Consider the following 25731-nt stretch of genomic DNA (forward strand, 5'->3'; position numbering starts at 1 on the left):
CTTAATGGAGCATTTCCCACCCACTTCCAGCAGTGGAGTCCCCTGAGGATCGTCAGGAACACACTGGTAAACATAAGGAATGAATCAAAGTGTGTCTGAGCCTGTGTATGGATAACCAGAGCACTCCCCTGAGCCACTGGGAACTTTGGCTGCTGCAAAAACCAGTGTCAAATCCCTGGCACGGTTTCAGCATGACCTTGCACCACTCTCAGGAACAAATCCCAGGTGTGGATCGGGAGCCAGCACAGGTCCACCCTATTTCGAAGGCTGAATTTGACACTACGGACACGTCCCAACCTCATCAGGTGAATGAAGTCGCAGAGAACGGACAAGGAAATGTTTAATTTATAGATATAGCAATAAACTTCTTTCATGTTGCCTCTGCTGGTTGTGGCTTTGTTGAATAATAATATCTTAGATACAGACAGACATGAGTACCTCGAGGGCTTCACCCTGCAAGATCCCCAATTTGCATTGTGTTAGTGGTTTCAGAGCAGGTAAAACCCATTCAGTCGTTCGGTACTTTGAAGTATCTGCATTGTTATGGCCATTTATAAACATCATCTTCAGTTGGTTTCTTTCTCTCCTGCACTTGCTGCCAAGGCATAAATCAGAGTTAATACTTCCCTTGTTTGCCTACGAGATAACTGTGGCTTCACACTGCTGGGTGTGCCCCTTTGTGTACCCAGCAGAGCTCTCCAGGGTGATGGGCAGCCTCCTCTGCCTGGGGAGCTTGGTGGGAACTTCCTTAAAGCTTCCCTTACCTCCAGTGTTGCCTCCAGAACACCTGAAGCTCGAGGCTTGTCCAGGTTCCTCACAGAATCAGGAAGTGAGGCAGTTCAGGAGGGACCTCAGGAGGTCTCTGATCCACCCTCCCCATTCAAAGTTAGATCCAAGTTCAAAGTTATGTTGCTCTGGGTCATACTCAGCAATGTTTTGAGTATCTCCAAGGAAAGACCCCAACGTCTCTGGGTACCCTCTCCAGATTTTTATTCTCTTTATGGTGGATTTCCCCTGTCCCCGGTCCCCTGATGTCTGACTGGGATTTCTATTCTTCCAATTAAAGTCAATTGTCTCTTTATCTTTCACTTGGAGCACCCAGGGAGATTCTGACTCCACCTTCTCTATACCCTCCCATTAGCCGAAGGCAGCAATAAGATACCCCTTAGGCATCCCAGATCCCTCACCCTCTGCTTCTAAATCCTGTCCTTTATCTCCCCAAACACATTGGTGACTTTCTGCCCGACTGTCTCCAGTTTGTCAACCTTCTCCTTGTGGAAAAGCTCAAAACTGAGAAGCCCCAAACCAGATACAGTATTCTGGATGTGTCTCACATGTAGCAAAGCCTTCCACAAAAAGAAAGAAAAGTTTTTTATTACACTATTGCACTGTTCCATTACACTCTATTGCACTTCAGAAGGTGTAATAAGGATTCTTCTCCTCTTGGAGTATTTTACATCCATCTCCTTGGGATTTTGAAATTCTTTCTTATTTCAATTGATGCATGTAAGGCAGGAATCAGATCTAAGATAAGAGGGAGGCGAGGATGATCCTTTTCTCCTTCATGTTTTCATGGAGAATGAGAAGAACAAAGCAAGTGATGAGAGAAGCCAGCAGCAAAGCCCCATCAACCCAGTTCAGCAGGAGATGTCCACAAAACAGCTGGGTGAAAAAACATCTCCTGCACTGGATGGAAAGGGAAGAGGGAATGGTATTACAGCACCAGGATATTTTGCACGATATGCTTTTGGCTTCACATCTCACTCAGCTTTTGGAGGTGGGAGATAAAGGTTTGTGCTGATGATGGAGTAAACTTGTGCCCACCGGGATTTTTAGGATACCTCTGAAACAAAGTTAAGATGCCACTGATTTATAACTTGAGACAACTGGTGCTTGTATCTAAAAAAGTGCTTGGATCCTCTACCCCATCAAACCATCAGACTGAAGGTGCAGAGAAGAGCTGAAGAGAATGTCCCAGACTGGATCAGCCCCTGCACAGGGAAACCAGAGAGATTAGATATTTTGGTGCTTACAAAGCTGTTTAATCATGAGATAACACACAGCCTATTCACACAAATTAGGGTGGGTCCCGTTTGCATAATGTTGATTTCAGAGTCGAATTAATCTCACAGACAACTTGTTTCTGCTGCAGGTTTTATCCATTCAGCACATTCGATATGGGATCAGGTCTCAGGCTGATGAAACTGTCACAGGGTGAATTCTGAGAGGGAAGAAAGAGGAAAAGGGAAGAACAACCAGAAAGGTAGATGTGCTTTACTGTCATAATTGCTCCTTGATTGCTGGGTTAAGGTAGAATTTAACCAAGGCTTTATAACTTTAAGGGGATCTTTGCTTCTTGATGACCTTCCTAATCAGATGATGCTTAATAATCATTCATCCCTTATTTGTTTTGCAAATAATACCACCTCAGTCATGGATCAAACATCCCCCCCCAACCTTCCTGTGCTTCTTGCCCCCCTGATCTCACAATCCATACAAAAATGTGTCCATTCAGTACTTTCCCAACACTACACTGGAGCAGGGCACCGATTTTCAAGCATTCCCTTTGAAATAAAAATCTATTCAGGACATCCACTGCTTCTTGACAAATTAATTAAATTTTAATTAAACATCACTAAGAAGCTAAATTTCCCTTTGCAGTCAGCTGGGTCAGGAAGGGCCATGGGGCATTCTGACAGAGTTTCAGCTTTTCTCAGCTTTCCAAGGGGAGGGATCTGTGCTGATTCATTCACAATCAGCCCACTGAATAATTCATGACATGCTAATGACAGTCCAAAGTCCTGAGAAGGAGGCAGAATGTACTTCTAAAACTCCTTGCTTCTTGAGAGGAGGTGGGGAGAGGGGAATAATAAAAAAAAAAAATCATTCAGTTTAGGAAGACAGGATGGAAATCATGGAAAACACAGCCTTGAGGACTTTGTGATTTCCTGACAAATATCTGGAGGCACTTTTTTTTTTTGGATGTTTCAGAAAGTGCCTTCTGGGCTCTCACTCTGTTACTACATTTTCTCCCATCTCTCCCTGTGGCAGAAGTCCTAATACTTGAAAATAAATCCTGAGGCAGCTTTTGCTGTCACACATTCCCCCAAAAACACAGGGACCAGTCAGGGATGCAATTGGAGATGCGGGTTACTGAGAGAGAGAGAGAGCAGAACCTCTGAGGGATCAGGAGCGAGGAAAATTGGGGTTGGAGGGTTCTGACAGGACTTGTTCTTATATTACCTTTACAAGCCTAGAAATTGTCCCTGATCAGAAAGGTTTTTTAACAGAAACCCTGAGGTTAGTGGCTGTAGCCACAGTGTATGGCTTTGGAATTTTAAGCCATCCTAAATTATTTCATATTCAGAGAGCAGGAAGGCTCCTCCTGCCCTGTCCCAGTGCAGGACATCTCCAGTGAGGAGACGGAGGAGCAGTTAGGTGAAGCACAAGAAGCACTGAGCTTTCCAGTAGCCAATGTCTGAACTGGGATGAAAAAGCAAATGACTGAGTAGTGGAAACACAGTTTTCTGGTTCCTTCCCTAATCTGTATTGTCTGAATACAGATCCTTCCTGATCTTTCAGTCTGAAAGAAAAGGCAGAATGAATTGTCTCTGGGATGGAGCTCATTGAGCTGTGTCTAGTTCTGGGGTCTTCAGCACAGGAAAGACATGGAGCTGCTGGAGCGAGTCCAGAGGAGACCACGGAGATGCTCCCAGGGCTGGAGCCCCTCTGCTCTGGAGCCAGGCTGGGAGAGCTGGGGGTGTTCACCTGGAGAAGAGAAGGTTCCAGGGAGACCTGAGAGCCCCTTCCAGTGCCTAAAGGGGCTCCAGGAGAGCTGGAGAGGGACTTTGAACAAGGGATGGAGGGACAGGATAAGGGGAAATGGCTTCCCACTGCCAGAGGACAGGGTTAGACGGGATATTGGGAAGGAATTGTTGGCTGTGGGGGTGGTGAGGCCCTGGCACAGGTTGCCCAGAGAAGCTGTGGCTGCCCCTGGATCCCTGGGAGTGTCGAAGGCCAAGTTGGACAGGGCTTGGAGCCACCTGGGCTAGTGGAAGGTGTCCCTGCCCATGGCAGGGGGTGGGGAGAGATGATCTTTACTGTCCGTTCCAACCCAAACCATGCTGGGATTCCGTGATTCTGTGATAGGGCCTCACTCCAACCACATCCTGCTTTCATTGAGTGCAGTTGTTAACTCGGTATTTCAGCTTCCTGGATCCCCTCTTTTTGAAGGGCTTGGGGTGAAGGACTTTTGAGAACAGTCTGATGGGGAGTGGCTGAGGGAGCTGGGGGGGACTCAGCCTGGAGAAAAGGAGGCTCAGGGGGAACCTTCTCACTTTCCACAACTCCCTGAGAGGAGAGTGGAGCCAGGTGGGGGTCAATCTCTGCTCCCAGGGAACAAGGGACAGGACGAGAGGAAACAGCCCCAAGTTGCACCAGGGGAGATTTGGTTGGATATTGGGAAAAATGTCTTCACAGAAAGGGTTGTCCAGCCCTGGCTCAGGCTGTCATGCTCTTCATGTGTTGTTGGGATTCACTGAACTGTAGAAAACACTCTAGAGCCAGCTAAACCCAAACTCACTGTTCTTTCTTCCCTTTATACCTTCTGGAGAATGCAATTCAAGAATGGAAATACAATTCCAGAATGGAGTAGAAATGAAAGAAAACTCTTACAAAGGACAAGTTCTCTTATTTTAAAATGCAGGAATAAATTACTCTGACCACATCTGGAGGTTCTCAGTCCTCCTCTTTGTCTAGAAGAAACTTAAATTAACTCAGTCTTGGATTTTTAGGCTATGCTTCTTCCAGAAAACTATGGAATTCCAAGGTACCAGTGTTAGGGCATTGTTGTCCACTCTGACAGACAGAAAAAGGCACTGGAATGGGTTTTTCTTGGCCAACCAGCACTGACCCGGGTGATCCCTGTGCACATTTTGAGAGTTTGCACTGATTAGGGTGATTCCCAATAAGCACTGTAGGTGTACCATGCTAAAAAGATTAATATTATGGTTATTTGGGCAGGGAATGAGCATAGTAATATCATAGAATCATGGAATCATAGACTCATAGAATCATAGAATGCTTTGGGTTGGAAGGGCCTTATAGATCATGCAATTGCCACTCCCCTGCTATGGACAGGGATATACGAGAATATTTAGATAACTAATGGAGATAAAACTCAGAGTGCTTTAATTTAGTTGGATAAACAGCACCCTACATTTTATTGTGTGATCACAGAATCCATAGAATATGAAGGCTGGAAAAGACCTCTAAGATCGAGTCCAACCATGATCCTAAGATGGATGCTGAGGTTTATCCTACCATTTTCACTACAAGGGCATTCACCACTGCTGTGCATAAATTAGAAGCAGTGAGTGGATCTCTGGCCTTCAAACACTCATGAATAATATCACTCCTTGTCTACTGAGGAATGTGTGCAAAGCTGCAGGATTTGAGGACTTACATATTGCCAGTTTTTCCCTGTATAATTGCACAAAGGCTGCAAACTCCACTTTCACGTATGAACCTATAATTGCAAAAGGCTGGAGAGTGGTAGTCAGGCACTTTGCACAATAATAACCTGTTCCTCTTCATCTCACAGGATCCCTGAAAGATTTTTCATGCCTAGGCAGGACGAGGCGTACACAGTCAGCTCCTGGTCTCACCCCCTATCCCCATTCCCAAGCCATGACTCATTTTTGGACATCCAGCCTGAAGAAAGTCCGGGAGATGTGGCTCCAAGTGAAATCAGTGGGCATCAAGCTCCACATCCTCATGTAATTAAGCTCTGCCAGATATTCCCCATCAAAAAGTCATCAAGGGAATGTTGTGCTTAATCACCACATCAGTTTATCCAACACTGTTTCTCCTCAGTTCCCCAACGGGCTTGGCTGTGCTTTTGCCATGTGTTTGCATGGATCTTCCCTGCTAGCCAGATAATTCCATGCTAACAGGTTTGTGTCCCAAGGCTCAGCCTATTGCTACAGGCACTTCTCCCTGAAGACACCAAGCTCTCTCCAACTCATTAATGTCACCTTGGAGGAAACTAAAACCAGCGTGTGATCACCAGCTCTTTAGGAATTTGCGGAGAATAAGGATATTTCCAGATCCCGTAAGAGAGGAATTATCATCCTGGTACTGCTGACAGGTTACACAGAGCTCACTGAGGCGAAGGGACGCCCACACCTGATTTTTAGGAATATTCCCTAATTCTGTAGATGTCATTTTGCAGCTTGGCTGAAAGGGACAGGTAAAACCAGCATCTGAATTGTTCTCTCAGTTTATGTTTTCATCATTCTTTCCTCAACAAAACATTGCCTTTCTGAAAACAAATAATTTCTTATAAAAATCCTAATTCTTTAGAGGGAAAATTTGCTTTCTTTGTTTAGGTTTATCTTTGTTTAACTGAGAATAGTAATCTATCAATCTTAAATATTTTACTTTTAGTCAATAAATATTAAATATTTATTTGTATTTAGATTAATAAATTTACTTCCATTTACTTACATTAATAAATATTAAATATTTTACTTATAGTCAATTAAAGGCATTCACCTGAATATATTTAATGTTGAAGTCGAGGGGGTTTAAATTACAAAATCACAGAATCATTTGGGTTGAAAAGGATCTTCAAAGATCATCCAGTCCAACCACTAAAATTAGTAGGTTTTCAAACTGTTAGAATTTGATGATGATGCTGAAGCTTAACTTGACTAAGAAGGTGTTAACAGAAAAGGAAATGGAATAAATACAAAGTACAGCAAACGGAAAGAAAGAAATACAGAACATGAAAAAAAATCTTGAATCTCCTATTTTCTATGGATATTTTGGGGGAATCTGGGTATTGCTATGAAAAACACTATTTAAAAAAGAATATGTGTTGTTGTCATTTAAATAAATCAAACAATCTCACTCTTACTGGTCAGTCCTCACTTTTATTTTTCCTTCATTGAATGAAGGGCCATTAAAGAGGAGAGAAAGTTAAAAAGTTGCATAAAATGCCTTTTCTTTTTAAGGGAAACGAAGCTAAACCCAGAGTTCTCTTTGAGTTAATTTTTTTTTTCCCTTAGAAGGATGTTTTCTGCAAGGAAATCATCAATGGAAAATGTTTGACCAGCTGTACTCTTATCTTTCCATCTGGAAACACAGGCAATACATGGAAATCCCCACCTCACTCGAAGTTTCAAGGGGGTGACTGGTTTTTGTGCTCGTGCTTCTTTCGATATGAGTAAGTGCTTCAGCATTTGCTTTTGTTTGCCATCCATCCACTCCAAGTCCAAGGAAAAATACAGGGAAGTTTCACCTTGTGCCATTCCAGGGCACGATCACGGCACAGGGACCTGCGGAGTCGGTGCCGGGTCAGTTTTGTGCAGTGCCCTGAGCAAGGCTTTGGTCTTGGCTCCTTCTGGAGTCTTCAGGGAATTTTAATCTGGAGATTGACTTCCAGCTTGCAGGAAATAACAGAGACAACCTGGATATATCTCAGTATGGGCTGGACATGGGTCATTTGCACTGTTGGCTTGGATTTGGCTCGAGTTTGCTGGCGTGAACCCAAATGATCCCCAGTCGCGGGTCAGGAGTCAGCAGAGTCCACGGGCCACACTTGGTGGGTTGTTTAGATGCAACCCCCTTGTTCTGGAGAGAGTTTAAGTGGATGGACTTTACCAGACCAAGCCCACAGAGATGGGCACAGGTTCTGGTTCATCTAAGAAGCTGTGTCTGTCCCATCCCTGAAAGTGTTCAAGGCCAGGAAGGATGGGGCTTGGAGCAACCTGGGATAGTGGAAGGTGTCCCTGCCCATGGCAGGGGGTTGGAATTGAATGATCTTTAAGGTACTTTCCAACCCAAACCATTCTATGATTCCATGATTCTAAGACTTGTCTTTGATATAAAGAGATCTAATTTTGTCTGCCATCCAGTCCTATCGAGTTTGGAATTCCTTTGTCCCTCTGTTTTGTTTTTTTTTTTTTTTTGCCAAGCTTTGAATGTGGGAACTGATCTATCACTGTTTCTCCTGTCTGTGTTTTACAAGGTGACTGTAGATCAAAATCCTGCTAGTCTTCCAGGAGAACAGCAGAGAGAGTTAAAGTTGTTCAGCCTGGAAAAGAGAAGGGTCTGGAGAGTCTCATTCCAGGAGAACAGCAGGGATAGTTAAGCTTGTTCAGCCTGGGGAACAGAAGGCACTGGAGAGTCTTATTCCAGGAGAGCAACGCTGTTAGCAGGAGTGGTGGGTGCAGAAAGGCTGTAAAATTTGGCTTTTCTTCCTGCAGTCTGGTCTGATTTGCCACCTCTGGTTTTACTTTGTATCCCAGCCATGAAGTGTTGATAACACTTGAGAAAAAAAAAAAGAAACCCCAAAAGGACAGACATACACACACACACACAGAGACACACACACGAAGACCTGCCCCAGCTTGCCTTACAGGTTCTCCGCCCGGGAGCAAATCACTTGGGAAATTTAATTAAACTTTAATGAGGCACTTTGATTGCTGGGCCGTGCGCCGAGTGGAATTAATGTACAGTGAAGGGGCGTCTCGTCATGCTGCTGGCAATGGCTGGCAGGTTCATGTAGAGCAGAGCATGTCATCCTAAATCACCTTTTGAACTCGGGAAGGCAGCAGGGAAGAACAACCGGGAAGCTCTAATGGGTCATTTAGTACGGCAGGTCCTTTCCGTGCGAATCCCGCATCTCGGAGGAATTCCCTCTGAGTCACTTCTGGGACTTTTCAGGAGGTTGGGGGGTGGATGGCAGGCAGGGTGGGGGTGCTGGTGGTTTGGGTTGTGGGTTCCCTTCTCTTTCCCATGAGTAGGCAGGGCTGGAGGGAGCACTGGCATGGGAGATCCTGGGAGAGCTGGGTGATGAGCAGGGACTTCCATGGATCCCCCATGGGACTGTGGTACAGAGAAAGGTACTCTTTTGTTGCTAGTGGAGATGTGGGTTCTGTTTCAAGTGAAGGGCCTCCAGGCCACCAGGGAAAGGCATTTTGTAATGCAATCCTTGTTTGGAGAGGGACATTCAGCCTCAGGAGAATCCCACCTCCTTCTGCCTCAAAGCTGGGCCTCCATCTAGGAAAAGATCTATCATAGATCCCATACAGGATCTCCAGACGTCCCTTAGAACATTTCTATGAGAAGCTGCTGCACCAGGCCAGGTTTGACTGTCACCCACATTTGGCTTAGGGGATCCCAAAGGAATTAGGATATTGTGCATTCACCCAGGTCCCTTATGGAAAGGATCCCTTTATTTTTAGGGACACCCCTCTCCAGGCATCCAGGAAGGTGAGTGCCACATACTGGGAGTGAAGAGAGGACAAACATCAGGAAGGCACTGCCACCCAGATCCTCTGCTTTTTCAGCAGGACATGGAGAGCAAGCAGAAAATGAGGCCCAGAGCTGGGCATGGTGTGGAGAAGGAACGAATCCAGCAATTTCTCATAAATCCAGCAATTTCTCATAAATTCAGCAATTTCTCATGACCAAGGGGTTGTGCTGGAGGTTCAGCCAGTTAAATGATGCCTCTGCTGTGGTGTTCCAGCTGAGAGTTCTGCTACCCTGGGATCAGAGTGGAGTCAGCTGGGCACGCCTGGGAAGCAAATCCCACTTTAAATCATCGATCAGACTTGCCCAGTGCAGTCACTGAAAGAGACCTGGCAGGCCCTGGTAAAATTAAATGTTGAGTGGATGCATCCAAATCTGTCTGTGAGCTGAGACCGTGGTCCAAGGGGGAAGGGGGAAAGTTCATCTGTAATCCTGTAATCACACAATCAGTGCCTTCCAAAGCGCTGTCACATCACAGGATCCCCTGTAACTCCAGCTCTCCTGCACACTCTGGCATCTGGAAGGAGGTTGCACAAACATGCTCCAGCCTGGCATTTCCTAATCCTGAAGTATTTGACTCTGCAACTGCAACATGTCCTCCATCTCCCTGTGCACAGGGGAGGGAAGTGGGAATGTCTTCTAAGCTTGTAAAAGCCCAACAGGCAAATCCATGCTCCAGAATTACCCAGAAGCCTCGATCTGCATTTATATTTATCAAGGAATAGGACCAGGATCAGGGGCACAGACACCTGTGCAATGACCTTGCAGCTGCTTGGTGTGATTGTGGCCCAGGTCGAGTGGCAAGGATGCAACCAGTGCCCAGGGTAAGGGGCAAGGTGAGCAAAGGCCAGGGGTCATTTACAGGAGGCTGTTTGGGTTCTGTCATATCCTCTTTTGGAAGGCTGGGAGGGATTAGTAGGATGGATGGACCACTTGGGCCCAGAGCTAATCTCTTCATTTTTTTCTGTATAGAGGCATCCATGAGAGCCATCAGAGCCTCTGGAAGCATCAGACCACCAAGGCATAGTAGGAGGCTGTCACCACTCCCAGACCAGCACTGAAGAGAATCAGAATCACAAAATCATGGAATCATGGAATCACAGAATATCCTGAGTTGGAAGGGACCCACAAGGATCATCCAGTCCAACTCCTGGCCCTGCACAGGACAGCCCAACAATGCCACAATGTCCCTGAGAGCGTTGTCCAAACATTCCTTGAGCTCTGGCAGCCTTGGTGCTGTGACCACTGCCCTGGGGAGCCTGTTCAGTGCCCCTCCTCCCTCTGGGAGAAGAACCTTTTCCTGATATCCAACCTAAAAGGACACCTGGGACACGCACTCTGCTGAGACTTTCACCAGTCAGTGCTGACAGTTGTGGAATAGGAGACCCCAGGATGTATGTGTGCATATATATATATATAAAATATCACAGAATCATAGAATGGTTTGGATTGGAAAAGACCATAAAGCTCATCTTATTCCAACCCCCTGCCATGAGCAGGGACATCTTCCTCTATCCCAGGTTGCTCCAAGCCCCCTCCAACCTGGCCTTGGACACTTCCAGGGATGGGGCAGCCACAGCTTCTCTGGGCAACCTGTGCCAGGGCCTCAACACCCTCATCACAAAAAGTTTCATCCTGATACCAAGTCTAAATCTACCCTGGTTTAGTTTAAAACCATCACCTTTTTGCTATTGTGACAGGCTCTGCTAAAAAGTTTGAACCCGTATTTCACACACACACACATATATATATATACACACACACACACATATATATACACACACACACATATATACACATATATATATACATGTATGTGTCATATCTCCTGTATGTGTGCATTTATATTACAGATATCTATCTATCTATATCTACCTATCTATCTATTTATCTATATGTATATTTTGTATCTCCAGTAAATAAAAGTGGTAGATTTGGGAATACCAACTACTTCAGAGCAGAGCTCATGGTGTTCCTGGGTTTAGAGACAAATTAAACCTCAGGCCTTTTCTACTCTGGGGGCTCAGAGTGGTGACAATCACAACCTTGTGATGCTCAGGACAAGAAGTGTGGCCCTGAGAGGACAAAATCAAACAGCTGGTCCCAGGTCAGGGGTGCTGAGTTTTAAACTAAGGTTTTTGGCATCCTCCCTGAATTTTGGCTGAGGCCCAAAAGGGCAGTGTGGAGACTCTTCACTCGCCAGGGAAGCAGATCCAGCCCTTTCCACTCAAAACTTCATGAAAAAAAAAAAACACCTGAAAGCAGTGTTTTGTTTATCAAAACAAGAAAACAGGGTGGTGGTTGTGGACGAGGATTTTTGGTGCCCCAGCTGGTCAGGGATCAGTGGGACCTGCCATCCCTTGACAGCCGATCCCTGCTCCCTGGGATGCCAGGAGGGAGCAGCGGGATTGTGACTCAGCCCCCACGTGAGCTGGTTTCCTTCCTGCACCGCCAGCCTGGCCTTCTGATGTTTTGTTTGCCACTGAAGCTCTGGGGGCCAAGTGGGAGCTCCTGGAAATCAAAGGGAAAGAACAAAATCTTGGGCTTGGCAAGGCGGGTCCCGCCTGGCTGGGGCGGGGGGGCACTCGGGGTGCTGAGGAAAAGGGCTGGGAGAGACTGGCAGGAGGGCACAGGTCAGGCCTCCAGCACGAGCCTTGTTATACCTAAACTCTCCCTGCATTCAGCAGTGCTCCTTGGATGTCCTTCAGCTGCTGGTAGAACCCTCATGGGCTCCTCAAGCTCTGAGGAGGAGGAAGGAAAGGGGTTCCCCGTCTCTCCTTTCTTCTCTGAGTGTCTTCCAGTCCTCTCTCTGACCCACCGGGTGGGAAATGGGACCCTCAGCAGTTCCTTCTGGATTGAAATGGGAGTGGGAGGCAGCTCAAAGATAAACCTAAATAGCTCTTTAGTTAATCACCCTGGGCAGGAGATTCCCAGATTTTCTCTGTTTTCAGACTTCACTCTGTTGACGCCAAAGTCAAAACCCTCAATCAAAAGTTGGTCAATGTTTGGCTCTGATGCCCCTTGGGTTGGTTTGGCCACATCCAAACCTGATGGACACATCCAAATCTTCACCTGGAATGTTTTCACTACCCCTGTGCCGGGGTTGGGGCAGGATTTGCTGGCCTGGGCACTGCTGTGCTGGGCACTGGAGGAATTTCAGTGTGGATGGCAGTGCTTGAGGGCTGGGGATTTTCTCTGTCCTGGTTTCTTGAGCAGTCTGAGTTTAGTGCAGGTCTCTCCATGTCCCTTCCAGCATCCAAAGATGACCCTGAACATGCACCAGCCCTCAGACAGCGCAGAGGTTTTGGCTTGAGCCTTGTGGATCATCCCAGAAGGGTGTTAGGAGTGCACAAACTGCATTTGAAAGAGAAGGGTCTGGCCAGCACTGGATTTTACTTATTTATTCAAAAATATGGAGAAAATCCATTTTATCTCATTCCCTCCAAACCCACTGCACAACCCCTCCGTCCTCCCCAGCCAGCTAGGCACTGCTGGGCTGTTGGACCCAATTCCCCCCCCATCCACCCATTTTCAACATCTCTGTTTCCCTGGATAACAGAGATGGGCAGGAGCTCACCCTGGACCTGCAGCTGGTGTGGGTGGTCTTGGCTCCTGCCCTGAAGGGGCTCATCTGAGCAAGCCCTAACTGGGGGCTGGGTCTCCTCCAGGTGGGACATGCTGGGTTTGGCCAAGGTGACTCTGGATTGATGCTGAGCCTGATCCCACAGTGTTGATCCTGCACTGTCCAGCCCCAGGCTCTTCTCCCTGTTTCCCCCTGCCTTTTGCCTTGGCTCCCTCCTGCCCCATCCCAGCGGGCAGGAGAGACCCCAACCTTGCCCATATCCCTCCTCCCCCATCACCCACCTCCATCCCCTCGCCTCTGTTTTCCCATTCCCAGCATTTACCCTCCCGCACGTAGCCCTGGGGGAGCCAGAAGATTGTACACAGAGAAGAGAAGTTATTTTTCCTTGACATAAACATCCAAGCCTTTCCTCGGCCCCTTCTCTTGAAACGTGGAGGTAGGACCTGGACTCATAACATCCGGCAGGAGGGGCTGGCCTTATCTGCCAGGAAACACTCAGCTCCGGATACATCCTCCCCTGCTCCCGGCACCCCGAGCAGCTCCCATTGGCAGTGCCGGGCAGGAAACCACTCAGCAGCTTGTCTCATTCCCTCCTCTGGAGAGACGGGAGGGAGGGCCCGGTCCAGCCCTCCCTGCATGGCTCCCTGCGGGATTTGGAGTTAGGGTGGGATGGGGGGAAAAAAAGGGTTGGAGGGGGGAAGGTGTTTACTCGTGAGCAGAGAGGGGTTGATGGGGGCGAAAGGGGATTTGGGGATTTGCTACTCAGCCAAGTCGCCTCATCCCCCTCTCAGCCTCTGCTTCCCTCCCCTGGTTCCACTTTGAAAAGCAGGGAAAAACATCGTCTTTCAGCTGATTTTGTTGTAGGATTCGTGTCCCTCGCATGGGGTAGGGACCCCTCTGCTAAGGGCAGCACAAGCATTTGGATCTGTTCAAACTCTTGGGAGGAGACAGGTCGTGTCCCGACACTGGTCAGAGAAAGATGGAAGGGAAGGAAGTTTTATCTCTGTTTTACAAACAGGGAAACTGAGGCATGGAGCAGCCACGTGGCTGCTTGTCCTCGGGGTCCACCCCTGCCCAGTGGCCCTGGGACAAGCAGACATGGACAGAGAGGACAGAGAGGAGCCACCACCTGCTCAATGGATGCAAAGGAAATCACCCAGGGCATGACACACACCAGAGCTCCAAGCCAGCCCAAATCCCAGCGCTATCCGGGAAGGTGACCTCATCCCTGCTCCTAGTGCCTGGCACTGTGACCTGCACAGCCACAGGGGCCAAGGACTGGCCAGGGCAACCGGACACCGGGGACAGAGGGCTCCCACCCTGGTCACCTCCCGGCAAGGAGACACCCTTGTCCTGGCCCAACCCAGCACCCCCAAGCAGGAGCCCAAATGTGGTGTGAGGCCGTTTTATCCCTTCCTGCAGCCCTGATTTGGTTTTCCTGCTGGTTCCCAGCCCATCCCAGCCTGGAGAAAGCAGGCCACAAACCACAAGGCTCCTTGGCATGCGTGGAGACAGCCTTGGGCTCCTGGGTTTGGAATGGGGACGGAGGAGAAACATGCCCCAGACTGATGCAGAATGCGTCCTGCTTGGGGTGGAGACCCCCACAACATCCATAAACCACCATGGCCATCAGTCTTCTGCTCAGAAGTCGTCTTTCCAAGAAAAAAGGCTCCTTCTCACCTCTGTCAGCTGCTTATTTTCCGGCTGGTCCCTGTGGCAATGCCCTGCATCCCAAAAAGCTGCTGTGGGGAGTGGGTTGACCTGTAGCATTGCATTTTCCATCCCACCGGAGAAGGGGTGGATGGTTTTACTCCTGAATTCCATCCCAGTTGCCAGTGTCCTGGAGGTGGGAGCCGGCTGCTCCCGGCGCTGGGCGTGTGCCCGGATCCGGCCTCGGAGCCCTGGCTCCCAGGGAGCCGCACCTCGCCTTGGCTGCGGCTCCCAACGCCCTCGGGGGGCCCCGGCTCCCAGTTGGGGCCTGTAGCTGTTCCTGGCGTGCCGAGAGCACAGGGACACGCTCCCACCTCTCCTCACGTGGCTCCAGGTTGAGCAAGTGGGGACAGGCTCGGCTGGAGGGACTCTCCGTTTATCCCAGGCTCCTCAGGGCTGGGATGCATGGAGAAACTCCTTTTCCTGGGGAAATCAGGCTCTGGGCACTGCTGGGAGGTCCTGGTGGGAGCTTTACCTCTGCCAACCATGAATGTAGTAAAGGGAAGAAAGGAGAGGGCTCATGGGGTGTTGCAGTTGATCCCATTGTTGCTGGGGGAATGGGAATAAAGGGAAGGACAAGTGGGACCAGCCAATGTCCCAGAAGAGGGTCCCACTGGGGGGATGATGCAACAACCTAAATCAAGCTGGTGGCAATGCCCAGAGCTGTTTTTCTTGGGGGGCCAGGATGGCTGAGCCTCCTTCCCCAGGCAGTTTAAAACTCATTACACTGTTCTCAGCTGCCTCTTGAGGCTGGGGCACCTCAGGGATCACAGGTAGAGGTGGAGGAGGGAGAAACAGGACTTCTCCAGCCCCTCTCCTGCTCCTGGCACGGTCCCATGTGAGTCATTGCTGCTGGGCAGAGAGGCCAGACAGACTCACGGCACCTCCCTCCTTCCAGCCCCATCAGGCTGGCTTACAAATCCTCTTGGAAAAGTCACATTTGGGGTGAGCCACCCCAGCCAGGGAGCCACCACAGTGCCTGGGGCCAGCAGGACACCCAAAGGTATCCACTTCATTCCCCCTGAAAGGGAAACCATGTGGCCAAGGGTGAGTTTGGATGCCTGAGTGATGGACAAAGGAAGAGGCTGCGTGTGATGGGAGAGCTGGATCCAGGGGACACTAGTGGGGACAAAGGAGCACCATAAGCACAGGACAGGGACGTATTGGTGTCACCCCAAATACACAGACTCCCACCTTCTGGGCCCACGGGCTCCCTGGGGCAGAGATAAGTCATTTATGGGAGGCAAACCAGCCCAGGTGGTTGGGTTGGGTTGGGGTGGGTGAGTGAGCTCTGGAGATCCCTTCCAGCCAACACAGAGATGGGCATCACAAAGTGTGCCAGAAAATTTGCTCCTCCAGTTTTTGGGGCCAAGCAGGAGGACACGGCCTGGGAGGACACTGCTTTGGGAGGTGTTTCCCCAGCCTTGGAAGGGAGGTTGGAATAGATGATATCCAGAGGTCCCTTCCAACCCTAACAATTCTGTGCACATGGTTTCATCTCAAGGTCTGGCAGGAGCAGGCTGGGATGTTTGTCCATAGACAACAAAACAGATGAAGCTTTTCTCTTTGCTGGCCAGGCCCGAAGGCCATCAATCAACATCCACCTTGACACAGATCCCCAAATTTGACCCACACATTTCTCAGGTCTCATCACCTTGATCAGCATCTGCACCAAGGACCCTTTATGTGACCCCTCACACCATGGAGCACCTTAAATGGTGCATCAGCACAAACTGTGCAAGACAGACTTAAATGGGAATAAAAGCCACGTTCCAGGCACCAGCACTTGCTCCATAAATTGGCAATTGTGCTCACCAAGACACCAAAGGCAAACCTCTGCCTTAACTTCACTGTAATATTGACACAGGACCTGGTGTTAAAAGGTCGTATTTGAGAGATGGCAAAAGCAGGATCAAGACCACCCCAAAACACACTCATGAAAAGCGAAGGTAGGAACTCACTGTTCCTCGAGTCATTTTCTTAGAAAGCAATCCACAATTTGTAAAGATAACCACAGATCTTTGTTTTATTTAAAAAAAAAAATGGAAGTAGAAAAACTTGGCTGAAAATACCAACAACAACAACAACATAATAATAAAAAAATAGCACTCACATGGGAAATGTTTCTGTTTTGAAAACTTTTGTCAATAGCGACAGCAATTTAAATCATCGAACAATCATCGTATAAAAACATATTTATTTAAATTAAATATTTTATGCAAACTCGTATCTACACTCATTCAAAATGCATAGAGTCACACAAAAGAGATGGAATGTATTAGCTTAAAAACTGGTGGAGTTGTGGTTGTTTTTTTTTTTTTTAAAGTATTATTTGCAATTATTATTAATACATTTTGGGGACTGAAACCAGGAAATCATAACCACGCTACTAACTAATCATTACCAAGTGCCATACAGTAAACACTAAGATTAATCATGTCATATAACTGATTTAAAATAAAGCTTCATCTTTATGAAAAGGAAGAGAACTCGAGCAATACAAAAATCCGAGGGGGGGGGAATAATGGAAGGAATAAATCAATGTACAGCTTTATTACAAGCAATAATACGCCAGAGTTAGGACAGGAATTGGGCACTGTGGCTCCAAACGTGGAGCCTGAGCCTTCAAAGGATCTTTGCTAAAAAAAAGTGTCTGCTACATCATCACCTCTTGGCCAAAATGTTTATCCCAGGACCCGTTCTCAGGGGTGGGTGCTGGGTGGATCCTGCCTTTCCAAGCCCTGATCTTACCCTTCTCCAGAATGTGCTGAGCACCCTCAGGGCTGGCTGCCCCCTTCCTGGCTGGTGTCCCATCCCCTCTGGGGTTTCCTGAGGGATGAAGCCCCCAGTCCATGATCTGGGGGCAGTGGGAAGGGGGGTTTAATCCCCGCTAATGTGGTTGGGCAGGTCAGGGCGGCTGCAGCAACACCAACACTGGAACCCAGGAACAGCTCACAGACCGTGCACCCCTTCCCTAAAACCTTCCCTTTTCCTCCCATCCCTGCCTTCTCCCCTTCCAGGAGGACTTCAAACCTGACATTTCTGGGATGCTGCCACACTTCTGGCTCCAAAACAGAGCTGGGGACGCCTCGAAACGAGGGGCAGCCTTCCTGTGCTCCCATGAGCATCTCTGCTTTGGAAGAGGGACTTGGCCAAAGGGCTTTGGCTTTGGAAGTGCCCCCCGGCCCCGTTCAGAGGCTTTGCACCAGTGGTGACCCAACAACCAAAATCCTTTACCTACGGCACCGAGGAGCCTCCATGGCCCTGGCGGTTCAGACTCGGTCACCCTGAGGGGTGGCGAGCGACGGCCCTGGGGGACAACGCCCCGTAACACTGTGTGGGTCCTTCCAGGTGGCCCCAGCCCGGGCTCTTAGGACACGCTGTAGTTGTTGTAGTAGGTGGCCGTGGCGTCGGCCAGGACGGAGATGAGGCTGTTCTCAGAGGTGTGGGAGCTGCCGGACGCTGGGACTTGCCCGTTGACCAAGACCCCGCTGTGGTGGTCGCCGTGGTGGCCGGGGTTGTTGAGATACTGGTCGAACTCGTTGCGGTCCATCTCCCCCAGCAGCTCCGCCTGGCTCAGCTGGTCCAAGGTGTCGAAGCCGTGGTGGTCGGGCGGTGGGGAGAGCTGGCCCAGGTGGGCATGGAGGCTGGGGGCAGGCAGGGAGGGGAAGGCAGGTGTGTAGTAGCTGGGAGGAGGAGGAGGAGGAGGAAGGGCAGGGCAGCTGGAGGACGGGGAGATCATGCAGGTGGCCGGCTGCGACATGGGGCTGAGCGGGTGGTGGTTGCACGGGAGGGAGTTTCCGTACTCCGGGGAGTAGGTGGCTCCGGCGAGGTGGGAGCGGTGGTGCTCGTCGGGGCAGGGCGAGGAGAAGAAGCTCTGCTCGGGGTCTATGGCATCCAGCGGGGACATCTCCGGGGGGGTGGGAAGCCCATAGGGATAGGTGTCCACGCTGGCGCTGCTCCCGCTGCCCGGAGCCTCCCGGTAGCCCCGGACCGCCGGGAGCCCTGGGCGAGGCGGGTACTCACCCGGCCCCTCTTTGTCCCCCCCAGCCCTGCTGCAGGTCCTCTTCTCCGGCACCGTGTTCTGGTCCCGTGCCAGGCTGCCCAGCAAAAACCCCGGGTCCACCCTCTTGCCGATGCGCTTGACCTGCTTCTTCCTCCGGGGCCGGTATTTGTAGTTGGGATAGTCTTGCATGTGCTTCACCCGCAGCCGCTCGGCCTCCTCCACGTAGGGACGCTTCTGAGAGAGGCTCAGTGCCTTCCAGGACTTCCCTGAAATGGAGAACACATTCCCTTAGCACCCAGAGCTGCTCCTCAAAGCTTGCAGTTGCTCAATCCAAGGGCAAGGCGTGGGGTCCCAATATCCGAGCTGGCACACGTGGGGGACACATCCCACAAACCCCACAGGGGGATAAAACAGCAATGGAGAAGGGGGGATTGAAGCCAGTGTAGGTTCTCCAACTCCCTCCATCCCAAGTCCTGAGCCAAGTGGGCTCAGGGTTAGTAAACAGTAAATAGTAAATAAATCCAGGCAGTTAAACTCTCCCGGTTCCATGGCCTGTGGAGCAGGGACAGCCAAAGCCATGCCTGGCTGAGCAGGGGGGTCAGGACATGATGTCCTTTAATGTGCCCCAGCCTGTGCCCTGCCAGGACTTGCACCAGGGCGTCAGAAAACCTGGGCACTATGACACCTGGTCTGAACAACCTGGTCTAGTGGAAGGTGTCCTTGCCTGTGGCAGGGGGGTTGGAATGAGCTGATCTTTAAGGTCTCTTCCCACCCAAACCATTCCATGACTCTGTGATTCTGTGACCTCGCTGCTCCCTGTTTGAGATACACAAAACGTCACCAAAACACAGGAGAGAGAAGCAGCGCTGGGATGGGGGGTCGTATTCCAAGAAGAGGCTGTCCCAGGCTGCTCCTCAGGGTAAGGGGGAGAAATGAGGATACAGATCAAAGCCTTTGATGCCTTCCCATGGCCTGAGACAGCAGAAATTACACTAACAAGCTGAGATGCTGCCTGGCAAAGCAGCGAGGAGAAAACCCAAACCACCAAAGAAAACACCACAGAACTGTCCAGGGAAACACAAACTTTGGATAAGAGGTTGGGCAGCAAAAAGCTGTGTTGCAATTCGGGCAGCACTTTCTCAGGCTGTCTGGGCTGGTTATTTTGGTTTGCCCTCTTGGTTTCACATCAAAATTGGGGATTGGGAGAAGGGAAAAATGGAGGATGGGGAGTGGGAAACAAATGTGTGCTCAAAATGGGATTTGATCCCCCAGTGAAACAGCAGAAATTCAAAATACACACACACACACACAGCCTGGCTGTGCAACACTGGGTGGGTGAGTGAGGTGGGGACAAAGTGGGACAGCAGAGACAGGCCAGGAAAATTTGGGGGTCCCTCCTGGCACGGCAAGGCAGCACCTGCAGGGTTTGTACCCGAGGGGTGGCAGGGTGTGCACAGGGGTGTCTGTCCCCTGGGGTGCAGGACGCCATCAGGTTTTACACTCTCCAAGCATCCCAGAGGATATTGTCCCAGGACGCTGGACCTGGGCTGGCTTTGCACCCACAGCAGGGCCAGGTGGGTGCAGGGGTGCCCACCTGCTGTGTGCCAGACCAGGTCCCCGTCTGGGCAGGGTTTGGACACCCAGGGATGGCCGATGGAGCACAGGGTTCCCAGTCCGGGGTACTGGACCTGAATAGGATTTGCACCCCTGAGAATGAGCAGGTGGGTGCCTGGGTTCCTACCCCAGGGCACTGGATTTGGATGGGATTTGCACCCCAGGGATAGCGGGTGGGTGCCTGTGTGCCCACCCCAAGGTACTGAATCCGGACGGGGCTTTCATTCCAGGGAGGGCTGGGTGGGTGCCCGAGTGTCCACCTGGGATACTGAATCCAGACAGGGTTTTCACTCCAGGGATGGCCGGTGAGTGCCTAAGTGCCCATCCCGGGGCACTGGATCCGGGCAGGATTTGCAGCCTGGGAATGCCCTGGTGGGCACACGGGTGCCCACTTTAAGGTGCTGAATCCAGGCAGGATTTGCACCCCAGGGATCGCCGGTGGGTGCCTGGAGGCGCCCCGGGGCACTGAGTCCCGAGAGGGTTTGCACCTCGGTGGGTGCCTGAGTGCCCACCCCGGGGTAGTGAATCCGAACGGGATTTGGACTCCATGGGATGCCTGGGAGGGTGCCCACCCCCGGCCACAGGATCTGGGCAGGGTGTGCACCCCATGGAGTGCCTGGGAGGGTGCCTACCCCCGGCCACAGGATCCAGGCAGGTTTTGTATCCCATGGGATGCCTGGTTGGGTGCCCACCCCGGGGCACTGGATCCGGAAGGGATTTACACCCCATGGGATGCCTGGGTGGGTACCCAGCCCGGCGCACTGAATCCAAACGGGATTTGCACCCCATGGAATGCCTGGGTGGATGCCCACCCCGGGGCACCGGATCCGGGCAGCGTTTGCCCCCCGGGGGATACCCGGGTGGGTACCCACCCTCCCACTCCCTCCTCTCCCCCAGCCCCCCCCAAAAAACCCGCGCAGCCCCCGCTGCTCACCGAGCATCTTGCTGAGCTCCGCGTTGTGCAGGTCGGGGTTCTGCACCGCCAGCCGCTTCCTCTCGTCCTTCGCCCACACCATGAAGGCGTTCATGGGCCGGCGGATGCGGCTCTCGGAGCCCTTCTCTCCCTGCGGGGCTCGGGGGGGCGGCCCCGGGGACAGCCCCTCGCCCGCGTCCCCCTCCAGCCGCTCCGGCCAGGGGTACGTGCTGAGCAGCGCAGCCATGGCCCCCCCCGGGCCCCCCCAGCCCCCGCTGCGCTGCCCTCGGGGTCCCCGCGCAGTCCCAGCCTCCCGCCCGGCCTCTCCCGTATTTATGAGCTCCTTGGAAAAAGCCTCCTCCAATGACACCGAAGGGACTCCGCTGCTCCTCCTTGTTTGCAAACTCCTCAGCCCCGGCCGGGATGGTGCGGGGAGGAAAAAGTTCTCCCCACCCCTCCGCCCGGCACCCCCCCCGGGGGAGGGGAGCACACCCCCAAGACCCCCCCTTCTCCTTCCCGTCCACCCTCTCCCCTTTATTATTGTTATTTTTCCTTATTTTGCCCGCTGAAAGGAGTAAGGAGGGAGCTGGAAATGTCCCTGTCCCCCCCGCCCCAACAGCCTCGCTGCCCGCGACACCTCAGAGACCCTCAAACTTTAAAGGCTCGAGGGTAACGCAGAGACAGCAGACGAGGGCACTGAAAACTTGGGAATGAAAGGAAAATGGCCCCAAAAGAAGGTTCCCACAGGGGTGAAAAATGTCCCCCCCAGAGCCCTCCCCAGGATTTGGGAGCTGCAGGGTCCCTCTTTGCCTGGGGAAATCCCACAGTCCCACAGGCAGGGACGTTTTTCCCCACTCCAGCTTTAACCACCAGTCCAGGCTGTGCTTTGCCACCCCATGTGGGTTTCACCCCAAATTTCCAAGTCCCCTCCTGCGGGATGGAAACTGGGATGCAGTGAACCTGCTGGTGGGCGCTCGTTCAGCCTGGTCGGGCTCCTGAGAGAGCTTTTCAGGGGCAAACCAGGCAGGGATGGGGCTGGATACAGCCCAGAGAGGCTCCAGCATATCCCAGTCAGTCTCACTTGCCCACCCCTGGACACTGGGAGACAAAGGATCTTTTCCTTTCAGCTGCATTTTATGGAGTGCTGCCCCATCCTGCAAAGCCGCACCAGCCTGGATGGGATGGAAGCCCCAAAGCCACGCAGTGGCATTTCCCACTAACCCCAGTTTGGTGCTCATGAGGGTGGGAAAGTCCTCCAAGCAGCTTTCCCCTCACTAGGACAAAGGATCTCCAGGAAGGCGATGGGACCGAAAATCCCCAGCTGGCTGCCCTTTCCCGGCTCATCCCTGCAAACCTGCCCTGAGGAATATATTTAGTCGCTGGATTCCTTTATGATTCTGACCCCCTGACATGGGCTGCAGGGCTGCAGCGGCTCCACTGTGACTGATGGTGGATTTCCTCTCCCTGCTGCCAGAAAACCAGTGGGACGGGGTGCGGGATGGGAAGGCGTTTCCTCGGGCTGGGTGCCGCTGCCCCATCCAACCCCAAAGAGGGGGGAAAACCCCGACGCTGATCCCAAGCCGGGATGTTTGTGCAGCTTTCCCACGTGCCTGGGTGTTCCTATTGACTCTTGTGAGATTAGGAATGATGGAGAGAGCGGAGTGTAAATGTGAGCAGGATCCGCCTGGGCTTCCTGGTCTCTCCCTTCCCTTTGCACAGGAGCGGGATGGCTCCGGTTTCTCATGGATTACAGTGATTTTGGGGTCTGGAGAGCTGGGGTCTGCCAACTTCCCTTGAAGTAGAAGCAGCAACTGCCCTTTCTGAGCTTTTCCCCGGGACCCAATCAAAACCCTGCGGAAGCAACAACATTTTCCAGAGGAACTGATTAAATCTATTAAGCTATTTACAAGTGGGCTCCATCAGAGCTGTGTTATCTGGGAATACAACAGGAAGGCAACTTCTCTTAAATCTAAAAGGCGCAGGAGATTTCCTGGTCTTGGGACAGATTTATAAACCCTTTACACACACACACACAAGGCCTGCACAGAGCAGCTGCCTTTTATCTGGGATTTGGAGCTGGGCACGCTCCTGGGGACAGCTTGTCCTGTCCCAGCAGCTCCAGTTCTCTCCCAAAGTCCTGTCTCACGCCTGGAAGTGCTGGGATGGGGCAGGGAGGGAGGATGCCAAAGCCTCCATCCTACCCTGAACAGGTCTTCTGGGTGTATTTTGCAACTGGGATTTGCTGCAGAGCTTGGCAATGAGAAGTGGGGAAAAAAACCCTGTAACATCCCTAATCCTTTTGACTTCCCTTAGCTGGGGTTGAAGTGCCCTGAAAAAGAGGCTGCCTGGGGTTGCAAGGTTTTATTATGAATAGGGTGGTATTTTGGATATGGTGAATACGGTGCATGGCTCAGCCTTATTTATGAACCCTCAGGATGCTCCGGGCCTGGATATCATTAATATAAAACCAGCACCTCTGTTGAGGCCCCAGAGGCCAGAAATTTTTAGTAGAACACCTCCCCTCTAGGGAAAAGGATAGGAATGGATGAATTCCACTCAATCCCTTTTACAGGACTGCCTCCTCCCTGCCCCGTGTTTCCACATTTTGCAGGATGGGAGGAAAGGTTTAGGGGGGAGGATAAAACCCTGAGCAAGGACAGGACCTGCATCCACCTCCTGCCTCTGCTGCCCAAGCCTGGAGGCTCTCGGAGCACCTCACTGGGTGTTCCTGGTCCTCACCATTCCCTCCACATCCTAGGGGTGACATTTGATCTCCCACAGGTATTATAAGGGTTAACTTAAGGCTTTTCAAAATTCCCTGAGACACAAACTGGGACTTCTGTGGGGTCAGAGCACAAGGAAATCCAGCAAAATATTCATTGTTTGGATTTTCTCCTTTCCCAGGGCCCCCCTCCAAAATTTTAAGTGCAAACACTACTACTACTACTACTACTAATCACCTTTTTTTCCCCTTCTCCCCCTCTCCCACAGCACCTGGCATTCTGATGGCATTAGTAAGAAGGGTTTCATTCTGCACCCTGCCTAAAATGCTGGTTAAACCTGTCCTGGAGGAAGCTCCTGTGTTACATAAAGGGGTGAAAATGCCACCTCTTCATTGCCACCGTATCTGGGTAATTACCACCAGGCTGGAAAAACTCAGCGTTACCTTTTCCACGCTCACCTTCCCTGCTCTGGTGAGAGGCTTCACCTGTATCTGGGGCACAGGAAGCAGCAGAGCTCTCCCAGGGCTTTGGGAACAGGGAAATTACGGCTAAAAGCTAAAATAGACGGAGCAGACAAAGGGGGGAAGAAAGCTTTGTTCTCCCCATTTTCACGGCTGGGGAACAGTGGCAGCAACTCCCCTGGGTCAGGCAGAGAATTAGTGGCTGAACCCAGTGTGGAATGAGCATCCTCACCCTTTAAAAATATCCCCCTTTTTTTTGGGTGGATCCCACATCTGGCTTTTTACTTGGCTTGCAAAGTGCAGGTTTATTTTCACCACTTCCCCTCCCCCCCCAAAATTCAGGGACATAAAAATGTGTGAGAAAGTGCAAATCCTAAATTAGCTCAATATTCACATGTTCCTTAATTATTGATGAAACTCTCAGGCTCCCAAGGGGAGTTTTTGCACAGACAGCTGGGGGTTCCCAGCAGAAGAGCTGCAGTTCCCAACCCTGCCCACTGCCCATCCTCCCTGATTCCACCAGGTTTTCCCCAGGGATCGCTACCTGCACCATTTATTTTCTAGGAAAAAGAACCAGAGCTTTCCCATTATACAAAAAAATGCAGACAAAAACCTCAAAGATGCTAAAATTTTCAGGAAGCACACATGGTGCTGAAAATTTCTATTTTTAAAATGCAGCTTTAAGTTTAAAAAATATATATATTTTAGTGCCTTTAGGTCAAAAGGAACCATCAGGAGTTTCCCTCTTACAGTTTAAAATTTATAAAAATGGATTAAGATATGAATAAAAAAAAAAACAACTTTGAGTGACTCAGAAGCGAATTTTAAGTTCTGACTTGCTGAGAAATGGAGCTTCAATTTGTTTTTGTAACAATATTCCCGCTTCTGCCACCACAAAAATGTATATTTTTCCTCTATTTCCCAGTCTCACATCACTAAAAGTTTGCTGATCCAAGAAAAAGTTGGTTTATCCCTGGATGGGACAGGTACAGAGACAAAAGCCTTGGTTGCTGTCCCAAGTTCTCTGAGCTCTGATCCTCCCTGGAGGTTCCTGCCCAGGAATGAGGAATTAAGCAAAGGATGGCTTTGGATGTCCACCTTATGCTGCTCGAGGATACACAATTCCAAGATCTTTTTTTCCAGCTAGGCGTGATGCTGGGCAGTGCTTCCAAGAGACTTTGTGTGGTTTTCCTCTCTTCTTGGAGCTTCCTTCCTCCTCTTAGTGTTGGCAGGTTTGGAGGTTTCGTGACGTAAATGGTGCTTTTTGAAGGTGGATCCTGCAAGAACTTCAGTCCCGTGTGTTTAAACAGGACAAACTCGGTTCATTCCATCGGAGCAAGAGGCTCATTTTTGTTGCTGAGCTGATGATGTGAAGGCAGTGAGAACCAGGGCTGCTTGAAGGG

At 50.7% G+C, this 25731-nt stretch overlaps 1 protein-coding gene and 1 long non-coding RNA gene across 2 annotated transcripts; one reads left to right on the forward strand and one right to left on the reverse strand.

Annotated features, from left to right (window-relative positions):
• Positions 1-16622: 16622 nt before the first annotated feature.
• On the reverse strand, positions 16623-21429 carry SOX7 (SRY-box 7). Its single transcript, XM_017830441.1, has 2 exons — positions 21166-21429; positions 16623-18883 (listed from the first exon to the last, which is right to left on the reverse strand). The coding sequence occupies exons 1-2, from the start codon at positions 21389-21391 to the stop codon at positions 17982-17984; spliced, it is 1128 nt and encodes a 375-aa protein (XP_017685930.1). The 5' UTR covers positions 21392-21429; the 3' UTR covers positions 16623-17981.
• LOC108504913 lies at positions 19442-22580 on the forward strand. Its single transcript, XR_001877296.1, has 3 exons — positions 19442-19536; positions 20462-20536; positions 22272-22580. It is a non-coding gene; the product is annotated as an uncharacterized LOC108504913 (long non-coding RNA).
• Positions 22581-25731: the final 3151 nt, after the last annotated feature.

Source organism: Lepidothrix coronata, unplaced genomic scaffold (genome assembly GCF_001604755.1).
Source record: "Lepidothrix coronata isolate B3197 unplaced genomic scaffold, Lepidothrix_coronata-1.0 Scaffold179, whole genome shotgun sequence".
Lineage (NCBI taxonomy): Eukaryota > Metazoa > Chordata > Aves > Passeriformes > Pipridae > Lepidothrix > Lepidothrix coronata.

What these genes read in the sequence shown, in the direction of transcription:
- SOX7 (XM_017830441.1), bottom strand. Translation starts at nt 21,391, where the DNA reads ATGGCTGCGCTGCTCAGCACGTACCCCTGGCCGGAGCGGCTGGAGGGG. An exon ending in GGAGCTCAGCAAGATGCTCG is followed by an intron (nt 18,884 to 21,165) that starts GTGAGCAGCGGG and finishes TCTCCATTTCAG; the next exon opens with GGAAGTCCTGGAAGGCACTG.